General features: G+C 43.3%; 1 protein-coding gene across 2 annotated transcripts in view; it reads right to left on the reverse strand.

Annotated features, from left to right (window-relative positions):
• The window catches only part of LOC120995509 (multidrug and toxin extrusion protein 1-like), a 76,936-nt gene extending 71,764 nt beyond the window's left edge, over window positions 1–5,172 (reverse strand). The window contains exon 1 of one of the 2 annotated variants that reach the window (XM_040424771.1): window positions 4,934–5,172. Coding sequence is in view for 1 of the 2 variants with exons in the window: in XM_040424770.1 (XP_040280704.1) it covers window positions 4,884–5,045 (162 nt within the window). In the remaining variant the exon portion in view is untranslated. Of the gene's footprint in view, window positions 1–4,883 lie in introns of both variants that reach the window. The other variant, XM_040424770.1, reaches the window with a different exon arrangement.
• Between the last annotated feature and the right edge of the window lie 6,426 nt (window positions 5,173–11,598).

Genomic DNA, 11,598 nt, shown 5'->3' on the forward strand with positions numbered 1-11,598 from the left:
GCGTTTTTCACGTAACGCAGGCCCCATAGAAACGAATAGGATTGCGTGAAAATCGCAAGCATCCGCAAGCAAGTGCAGATCTGGTGCGATTTTCACGCACAGTTGCTAGGTGACGATCGGGATGGGGACCCGATCATTATTATTTTCCCTTATAACATGGTTATAAGAGAAAATAATAGCATTCTGAATACAGAATGCATAGTAAAATAGCGCTGGAGGGGTTAAAAAAAAATAATAATAATTTAACTCACCTTAATCCACTTGCTCGCGCAGCCCGGCTTCTCTTCTGTCTTCTTCTTTGCTGTGTACAGGAAAAGGACCTGTGGTGACGTCACTCCGGTCATCACATGGTCCATCACATGATCCATCACCATGGTAAAAGATCATGTGATGGACCATGTGATGACCGGAGTGACGTCACCACAGGTCCTTTTCCTGTACACAGCAAAGAAGAGGACAGAAGAGAAGCCGGGCTGCGCGAGCAAGTGGATTAAGGTGAGTTAAATTATTTTTTATTTTTTTAACCCCTCCAGCGCTATTGTACTATGCATTCTGTATTAAGAATGCTATTATTTTCCCTTATAACCATGTTATAAGGGAAAATAATACAATCTGCACAACCCTGATCCCAAACCCGAACTTCTGTGAAGAAGTTCGGGTTTGGGTACCAAACATGCCGATTTTTCTCACGCGCGTGCAAAATGCATTATAATGTTTTGCACTAGCGCGGAAAAATCGTGCATGTTCCCGCAACGCACCCGCACCTTTTCCCGCAACGCCCGTGTGAAACCAGCCTTAGTGTTTGTCAGTGATCTCCATCAGTGATTGTGAGCCAAAACCAGGAGTAGCACCTACACAGAAATAAGGTATAATGGAAGCATTGCATAGTTTCTGCATGGGTTAAGTAGAAGATCCACAAGCTCCTAATCAGGGCAAAGGACTTGGTGGAGTCTATTGAAGGGCTCCCTAATAACACCGCAGAGACTGTATGGACTAATGTGTCTTCAGTCAAGTTAACCAAAATGCCTTGTCATGGATGGGCATCCTGGAAGGCTTGGCTATCTGGTCATTTATGCACATCCGCAACCTGTGCAAAACCCACTACTGCCCCAGGAGCCCTTTCACGGAAGAAACATCTTTGCACCTGTTTTTTTGAGTGCCCCTTTGCACAGGGCATGTTGGATGCCCTGGAACATGAACTGTAAAGAGTCTGTGCCCAGGAACAGCCTACAATACACCTCGGTGCTGTATGGACTATTTCCTGGGATTTATACTGTTGTGGCCCTCCAAGAAGCCTGGAACTTTATGAACTGTTTTAAGAACACTGGATACTATATGGGTTGCCAGGAATCACCTTATTCTCAGAAGGGAGCGGATGTCTGTCCTGGACTGCCGCAGGCTTATGCACAGCCTGCTGCTGGACTACAGCATCCTCTCCCCACTTTTGTGTCTGTCCTTTTTGTGTCTAAAAATTGCTTCAGGCAGTTGCATTGTTGGAGGATTATGTTAATTTGTGAGTGTATAGGAATTTTAGTGTAGCATGCATTGTGATGTACAGTGTAGGTTAGCCTGGGCTTTACATTACAATGACATGCTATGAATGACAAATGGTATTATTTACTGAGTGCTGCCTCACGGCCTTTGCTGCGTCGTAGTACTTTGTATGCATGATGACATAAAAGTTAATAAATTAACTTTTCAATCAAAAATTTAAAAAAAAGGTGCACATGAGCTTTCCTCTGAGATATTTTGGGAAGCATCCTTGTCACCATACAGTGGAGGAGGAGAGGGAATAAATATATGGAAAGCTCCAGCAGCACAGTGGCTCAGTGATTAGCAGTGCTAGGGTCCTGGGTTCAAATCTGACCAAGGACATCTGCATGGAGTTTGTATGTTCTCCCTGTGCTTGCGTGGGTTTCTTCAGGGTACTCTGGTTTCCTCCCACATTCCAAAAAGACATACTGATAGGGAAATAGGGAACTTAGATTGTGAGCTCCATTGGGGACAGTGTGATGCTAATGTCTGTAAAGCACTGCGAAATATAGTGTCTCTATAAATAAATAAAAAATAATACATACCTCTAAGCAGACTTACTGGGTTGGGGTTTACACAGTGTTCTGCAGATTCAGAACAGATACTTCAGGTAGCGCGAGGAAGGTGAATAAAGACTTTCATTTCTACGTTATATAGGTCAGAGATATCAGGGTGACTTTAAACGCTGTTGCTGAGATTGCAAAAACTTCTTATTCAAAAGGAAAACACTCCAGTAGGACCCTTGCTAAAAGTTGGTGGGCTACTGAATATGGATGCACACACACAACATCCTCGGAAACAGCATCAGGGTCTGTAAGGGAAGAAAGCTGAGAGCTAGTCTGCGAACCAAAGCCTGCCCTTTTCTCTGCTTAGCATAACATTCCAGGAGTCACAGGAGTAAGTCCTGGCTAGAGATGAGCGAATAGAAGCCGACAAAGTGGAATTCGATCCGAATTTCAGGAAAAATTTGATTCGCACTGAAGCCGAATTTCCTCTCGCTTCGTGGTAACGAATCAAATTTTTTCCTAAAAAATGCTGCATGTGTGAGGACATGGAGAAAGGAACTCTGGAAAGGCGGGATCACCCATAATGCCATGCATGCAGCCAATCAGCAGCCAGCCAGTCCTGTGATGTCACAGCCCTATAAATAGTGGCAGCCATCTTAGATTCTGCCATTTACCAGTGTACTTAATGCAGGGAGAGACGTCTGCAGGCGCTAGGGACAGTGTTATAAAAAACTTTTTTTGTGCTAAAAAAATGATTTACAAGTGCACGGAAATTACCTAATGGTGAATTTTTTTCTGTGAAACTGTTTTTTTGGGGGAAAATTCATGGGTGATTGTACACCTTCTTTTGCTGTATGGACCGAATTACGTCATCCTGGGTCCTGCAGTAAACATAATGAAGATGCTGATGACAACACACCAGCAGACTTTGGCTTTACCATCTATTCACAATTAAATCAAGCAGCTTCAGTAAGTTGAAAATATTCATGTGTTTTTATCTGCTCTGTCTGCATTCGATCTACACAGCACACAAGACATGACAGGAGAGCCTCTGCTTTGGAGTCCAGTTTCTTAAGATCAGGAGTTCCATCAGAATTGTGCGTAAAATTCTTGCTCCCTGTGCAAAGCCATAACAAAAGGACTCCATAGGCATACACATCAGAGAAAGCGGAAGCTGGTTGCCCGAATCTTAATCCAGGAGCAGTAAACAGTGTGAAGCACATAGAGGTGGCTGAACTCCGCTGCTGTGTATCTCTTGTGAAGTCAATGTGTCCAACTATGCCCCTCTCGAGATTTACAGCAAATGCATCATTTTCATGTAGAGATCCAAGAATTATGTTGGAGGCATGTAGTGTATGCAAGCCATGTGCGACCCCTCTCATCACTCTCACGCTGTTCTGCACCTGGTTTGCCTGGGAGAATGGAGTCACACAGGGGAGGAACTGCTTTGTGTCCTTCAGCAAGAAATCGAATCCTGGCTTTCTCCGTGACAACTCAAAATCTGAACCATAGTGACCGACAACGGGAAGAACATGGTGTCGGCACTGCGTCAAGGAGGGCTGAGCCATGCGCCCTGCATGGCACACGTGTTCAATCTGGTTGTTAAACGGTTCCTGAAGTCTTCCACCCATCTGCAAGATATCCTAAAAATGGCCCAGGAAACTTTGCCTGCACTTCAGCCACTCGTACACCGCAAAGCACACCCTCCTTTAGCAAATATTCCGTTCACGTGTCATCTCTGTTTTGGATCCACTCCTGTTTTCTTTTTTGCATTAGCAATACTGATGGATTACTGACCAAATGCTGACCGAGTGAAGGCGGATGCTCCACAGACAGGATCCGTTTTTTGTGGGTTATTGTTCTGACGGATCAGAGGACGGGCAAAATAATCAGTGACGTCAACACAAACTTACTGATGACACCCCCTCAACTCTGTCGGGGGGCTCAACTTGTATAAGCGTTTAATAGAACAGGTTCTGTAGACATCTATGTGGAATCAACTGACGACGGTGTAAAAGGAGTGCGCTTCTTCTTGGCGCTAACATTGACCTGTAAGGCAGAGTTCCTACTTGAGTTATTTGGTCAGTTTTGGCCCCGTGACTGCCTAAATAAGTGAAGTGTGCAGTGATTCTAAGAGCAACGCCAGTCATCTGCATGTCATACGGACTCACAGTATTATTTCACTACCAAAGCAGACTCACTATGGGTGCTACTGCAAGGCACAGTGTTCGATACCACTATAAAGGCTCTCTGCAGCCAGGAAATAGCCATTTTTAACGAAATTCACCGCTAATATATTCGGATTGAAACAAATTAAAAAAATAAAAATTGCCGAACCGAATTTCTTAAAAATTCGCTCATCTCTAGTTCTGGCATTGAAGGAGAGAGGAACAGCTAGAGAGGAGGAAGGTAGACCAATCGATTCCTGCTGTCTGGTGAGTACTTTCAGCGACACTCTGCCATTGGCAAAGGAGATCACCAGAAAAAAAAGTCTCTGCCGTGCCACAGTAAGGACAGGAAAAAATGGTGGATGAGGGTAGGGAGGGGCTTTTAATCTCTTCTTCCTGGCTCTAATTAAGGTGTGGAGTCAACCTCCAGCAATGCCCTTTGAAAACCGTTCTTATGACTGATCTGTTGTAAATTTTCTGTTTTGTCAAATATTGCATTAACATTATTCCACACCGTCAATACGGGACATGAGGAAAACTTTCAAAATGATGACAACCAACTGCGTAGCTTGACCTATTTGTAACGTAATACATGCTCCAAAAACTGTTCATATGCTGTACATGTATAAGTATGTGCAAGCCTTAACTGTGGGGTAAAATATCAGCATTGACTTACCAAAGGTCCTGCTAATCCACATAGCTGTTTAACTTCAACTGTGGGATTACCTGGGAAAGTCTGGCGGAGTCTTTGCAGAAAAGCACTACAGTGTTTCTGTAGCAGGGGAGGAAATCTGTGAGTTATTCCATTTTCTTGATCCTTCATGGTTATCTGCTCCATCTGCTGACTGTAGTCAAACTGAATAACTCACTTGTAATCACATTTGCTTGAAAGATCTAGATTTACTCATTAACAACAATCTTTCATCTATTGAAAGAAACAGTTTAATATCCTTGTCTACCACTTGACCCATTTCTCTACACACATAACCTGGAATGAAAAACAGAACATTTTTTATATTTTCCATTGCTAAACAATCTAACACAGCTCTTTGCCACTTGTCTACCCCAGTGGAGTTCAATGCCCCTGGGTCCTCATTGAATATCCAAATAAGAAAAAAAATGAAATAATGCTCTCTCCAATGTCAATAAAACTAACTTGTGATTGGAGCAGGAGTGGCGCCTCCCCTTGATGCACTAAGAGGTTATAAATACCACGGTAGCTCTGAGGATGGTGCCGTTAGGAATTAATTTTAATAGTGCGTGATCCATCTGTGAGAATCAGTGCAAGCAGCACAGGACAGCATCAGCACAGCCTGCTTACGATTTTACCTCTGCCACAGACCATAAACTGTGAGAGATGCACAGCATAAATCCAAGGATCAAAGTATTATCTCCTGATACACACTTTTTTTCTCTCGAGTTAATTAATAATCTGTGATAAAAGTAATGTTTTAAATAACATTATACGGGGTAGAATAATTGGGCATTTATTGTCAAATGTGTTGTTAAAGGGACACTACCATCACAGTTTTCTGTATAACCTACAGGGTATATGTGAATATTCTATACCACTACGTTTCGGGGGTGTTCCCCTTCTTCAGGCATGCTCAGTGTGCTCCTCCACATGAATAACTAGCACTACTTCAATCCTAATTATAAACACATGCAGCAGTAGTAAAATAACAAATCTTAGGGTCCATTCATGCGTCCGTAGAATGGGTCCGCATCTGTTCCGCAATTCTGCGGAATGGGTGCGGACCTATTCATTCTCAATGGGGACGGAAAGGATGCGGACAGCACACATTGTGCAGTCCGCATCCGCATTTCCAGTCCGCGGCTCCTGGAAAAAATAGAACATGTCCTACACTGCGTGCAGAATTATTAGGCAAATGAGTATTTTGACCACATCATCCTCTTTATGCATGTTGTCTTACTCCAAGCTGTATAGGCTCGAAAGCCTACTACCAATTAAGCATATTAGGTGATGTGCATCTCTGTAATGAGAAGGGGTGTGGTCTAATGACATCAACACCCTATATCAGGTGTGCATAATTATTAGGAAACTTCCTTTCCTTTGGCAAAATGGGTCAAAAGAAGGACTTGACAGGCTCAGAAAAGTCAAAAATAGTGAGATATCTTGCAGAGGGATGCAGCACTCTTAAAATTGCAAAGCTTCTGAAGCGTGATCATCGAACAATCAAGCGTTTCATTCAAAATAGTCAACAGGGTCGCAAGAAGCGTGTGGAAAAACCAAGGTGCAAAATAACTGCCCATGAACTGAGAAAAGTCAAGCGTGCAGCTGCCAAGATGCCACTTGCCACCAGTTTGGCCATATTTCAGAGCTGCAACATCACTGGAGTGCCCAAAAGCACAAGGTGTGCAATACTCAGAGACATGGCCAAGGTAAGAAAGGCTGAAAGACGACCACCACTGAACAAGACACACAAGCTGAAACGTCAAGACTGGGCCAAGAAATATCTCAAGACTGATTTTTCTAAGGTTTTATGGACTGATGAAATGAGAGTGAGTCTTGATGGGCCAGATGGATGGGCCCGTGGCTGGATTGGTAGGGCAGAGAGCTCCAGTCCGACTCAGACGCCAGCAAGGTGGAGGTGGAGTACTGGTTTGGGCTGGTATCATCAAAGATGAGCTTGTGGGGCATTTTCAGGTTGAGGATGGAGTCAAGCTCAACTCCCAGTCCTACTGCCAGTTTCTGGAAGACACCTTCTTCAAGCAGTGGTACAGGAAGAAGTCTGCATCCTTCAAGAAAAACATGATTTTCATGCAGGACAATGCTCCATCACACGCGTCCAAGTACTCCACAGCGTGGCTGGCAAGAAAGGGTATAAAAGAAGAAAATCTAATGACATGGCCTCCTTGTTCACCTGATCTGAACCCCATTGAGAACCTGTGGTCCATCATCAAATGTGAGATTTACAAGGAGGGAAAACAGTACACCTCTCTGAACAGTGTCTGGGAGGCTGTGGTTGCTGCTGCACGCAATGTTGATGGTGAACAGATCAAAACACTGACAGAATCCATGGATGGCAGGCTTTTGAGTGTCCTTGCAAAGAAAGGTGGCTATATTGGTCACTGATTTGTTTTTGTTTTGTTTTTGAATGTCAGAAATGTATATTTGTGAATGTTGAGATGTTATATTGGTTTCACTGGTAAAAATAAATAATTGAAATGGGTATATATTTGTTTTTTGTTAAGTTGCCTAATAATTATGCACAGTAATAGTCACCTGCACACACAGATATCCCCCTAAAATAGCTAAAACTAAAAACAAACTAAAAACTACTTCCAAAAATATTCAGCTTTGATATTAATGAGTTTTTTGGGTTCATTGAGAACATGGTTGTTGTTCAATAATAAAATTAATCCTCAAAAATACAACTTGCCTAATAATTCTGCACTCCCTGTATTCTTGTCCGCAATAGCGGATAAGACTAGGCATTTCTATAGGGGTGCCGGCCCGGTGTATAACCTATCTTAGGGGCCCGGGCATTAGTGGGGGGATCATTATAGAGGCCATAAGATTCAAAGTGAGAACAGCATAGACTTTTGAAGACCATATTCAAATCCTAAGTAGGAACTGCCTTCCTCATGGATGAGTATAATCCTGGAAATAGCCGTGACAAATCTCTTAACCCACCTGTGCTCAGCCAAGGAAAAATGTAAGAAGATACTAAGGGCGGAATTTGTACTTAAATAAATATGGGGACTCATCACCTAGCCAAGAGCAGATAATTTTTTTTTCCCATATCTTGAGGTAGATAGCAGATGTCAACTATGTAAAAGTGATTGGGCACTCTGATATATGGAGTCACATATGGAGGTTGATCACTATCGAAAATGTATTAATATCACACATTAAAAGGACCCTAAATTATCACTGGCATATAATAAAATACAAAGGTATAAAAAATTGTACAATCAATATAAAAATTATATATAAAATGTAAATGATTAGTTGCCTCCTATCAGAAATGGGAAGGAACCAAATTTCAGGCACGAAGTGGAGATTGAATCACACAATTTCTGTAAGCATAACAGGTAGCTCCACAATATATATAAACTGATAAATTATGTTGAAAAAAAAGGCTCTGATATAATGGAGCGGCTTATAGGTAATGTCCACAGGTTTGCCTGTATAATATGCGGTAAAGTTCATACGTTCCTCAGAAAAGCATGTATGATAATCCCACGAGTATTGTACCGGCCTAAGTATGCTTGTCAGAGGATATTGATCCTTTCTAATTTCACAGTTATATTGGTATGTCGATGATGGTAATAACCAAACTTATAAACAATGTCACTTTCAGATGTATCATCAATCTTACCTACTGCTTTGTCCAATGCAGAGATCTTTCCTTTGGTTGTATATTAAATCTTTAGTCCTCTGCTGGATTGTGAATATGTTGAGCTGTTGTATACGCGGTCCCGATGGTTCGGTTCGTTGTACGATTAGTGGGATTGTTTTAGCGTCCCACGTGTATCAAAGTCTATGGAGCCTCACTGTTTGGTGGTGTGGCGGCTATGTGCCGATTCCTACCAAAATGGCAGTGCTGGGTTTCCACTGGTATGTACCTTTGATAAAGCGCTTCACTTGTGGGCAATCCGATCTGTGTTTTCCGACATAAAACCGGCTATTTCAATCCAATGACCGAGTATTAACGCCAGACGCGTTTCGGGGACTATTCTTGTCTCCTTCCCATATCCATTATTTCAATTTTCTCCAGCAGGACTCTAAACCTTTTCCACTGCTTCCTAATTAGTGCCAATCAGCTCCATATGGCTGTATATATGAACAGAATAACTAATATACACATAAAATTAGACAGATTCACTATAAATATCAATTTAATATTTGGACACAACCACTGCACATACCCACTATACACAGATTTTTGTATTTTATATATTTTTGGGATACATTGATATTCACAATTTAGACACATTCTAAGAAGGTGTGCACATTATTAATATCCAATATTGCAGATATTGGGATATTAGATGAAATCTAGTCACAACATAGAGTTTGTGTTATTACTATTATATAAAAATTATTTTGACATTACAGCATATTATACAGGCAAACCTGTGGACATTACCTATAAGCCGCTCCATTATATCAAAGTCTTTTTTTTCAACATAATTTATCAGGTTATATATATTGTGGAGCTACCTGTTATGCTTACAGAAATTGTGTGATTCAATCTCCACTTCGTGTCTGAAATTTGGTTCCTTCCCATTTCTGATAGGAGGCAACCATTCATTTACATTTTATATATAATTTTTATATTGATTGTACAATTTTTTATACCTTTGTATTTTATTATATGCCAGTGATAATTTAGGGTCCTTTTAACCACTTCCCGCAACTGTAACGCCGAAAGGCGTCATTGCGGCGGCTCCCCCAGGCTACGCTAACGCCAATAGGCGTCATCTCGCGTGAGCCGAGATTTCCTGTGAACGCGCGCACACAGGCGCGCGCGCTCACAGGAACAGAAGGTAAGAGAGTTGATCTCCAGCCTGCCAGCGGCGATCGTTCGCTGGCAGGCTGGAGATGTGTTTTTTTTAACCCCTAACAGGTATATTAGACGCTGTTTTGATAACAGCGTCTAATATACCTGCTACCTGGTCCTCTGGTGGTCCCCTTTGTTTGGATCGACCACCAGAGGACACAGGTAGCTCAGTAAAGTAGCACCAAGCACCACTACACTACACTACACCCCCCCCCCGTCACTTATTAACCCCTTATTAGCCCCTGATCACCCCATATAGACTCCCTGATCACCCCCCTGTCATTGATCACCCCCCTATCATTGATCACCCCCCTGTAAAGCTCCATTCAGACGTCCGCATGATTTTTACGGATCCACTGATAGATGGATCGGATCCGCAAAACGCATCCGGACGTCTGAATGAAGCCTTACAGGGGCGTGATCAATGACTGTGGTGATCACCCCATATAGACTCCCTGATCACCCCCCTGTCATTGATCACCCCCCTGTCATTGATTACCCCCCTGTAAAGCTCCATTCAGACGTCCGCATGATTTTTACGGATCCACTGATAGATGGATCGGATCCGCAAAACGCATCCGGACGTCTGAATGAAGCCTTACAGGGGCATGATCAATGACTGTGGTGATCACCCCATATAGACTCCCTGATCACCCCCCTGTAAAGCTCCATTCAGATGTCCGCATGATTTTTACGGATGCACTGATAGATGGATCGGATCCGCAAAACGCATCCGGACGTCTGAATGAAGCCTTACAGGGGCATGATCAATGATTGTGGTGATCACCCCATATAGACTCCCTGATCACCCCCCTGTCATTGATTACACCCCTGTCATTGATCACCCCCCTGAAAAGCTCCATTCAGATGTCCGCATGATTTTTACGGATGCACTGATAGATGGATCGGATCCGCAAAACGCATACGGACGTCTGAATGAAGCCTTACAGGGGCATGATCAATGACTGTGGTGATCACCCCCCTGTCATTGATTACCCCCCTGTAAAGCTCCATTCAGATGTCCGCATGATTTTTACGGATGCACTGATAGATGGATCGGATCCGCAAAACGCATCCGGACGTCTGAATGAAGCCTTACAGGGGCATGATCAATGACTGTGGTGATCACCCCCCTGTCATTGATTACCCCCCTGTAAAGCTCCATTCAGATGTCCGCATGATTTTTACGGATGCACTGATAGATGGATCGGATCCGCAAAACGCATCCGGACGTCTGAATGAAGCCTTACAGGGGCGTGATCAATGACTGTGGTGATCACCCCATATAGACTCCCTGATCACCCCCCTGTCATTGATTACCCTCCTGTCATTGATTACCCCCCTGTAAAGCTCCATTCAGATGTCCGCATGATTTTTACGGATCCACTGATAGATGGATCGGATCCGCAAAACGCATCCGGACGTCTGAATGAAGCCTTACAGGGGCGTGATCAATGACTGTGGTGATCACCCCATATAGACTCCCTGATCACCCCCCTGTCATTGATTACCCTCCTGTCATTGATCACCCCCCTGTAAAGCTCCATTCAGACGTCCGCATGATTTTTACGGATCCACTGATAGATGGATCGGATCCGCAAAACGCATCCGGACGTCTGAATGAAGCCTTACAGGGGCATGATCAATGACTGTGGTGATCACCCCATATAGACTCCCTGATCACCCCCCTGTCATTGATTACCCCCCTGTAAAGCTCCATTCAGATGTCCGCATGATTTTTACGGATGCACTGATAGATGGATCGGATCCGCAAAACGCATACGGACGTCTGAATGAAGCCTTACACGGGCGTGATCAATGACTGTGGTTATCACCCCATATAGACTCCCTGATCACCCC

The sequence above is a fragment of the Bufo bufo genome, chromosome 3 (assembly GCF_905171765.1).
Source record: "Bufo bufo chromosome 3, aBufBuf1.1, whole genome shotgun sequence".
In the NCBI taxonomy this organism is placed as follows: Eukaryota; Metazoa; Chordata; class Amphibia; order Anura; family Bufonidae; genus Bufo; species Bufo bufo.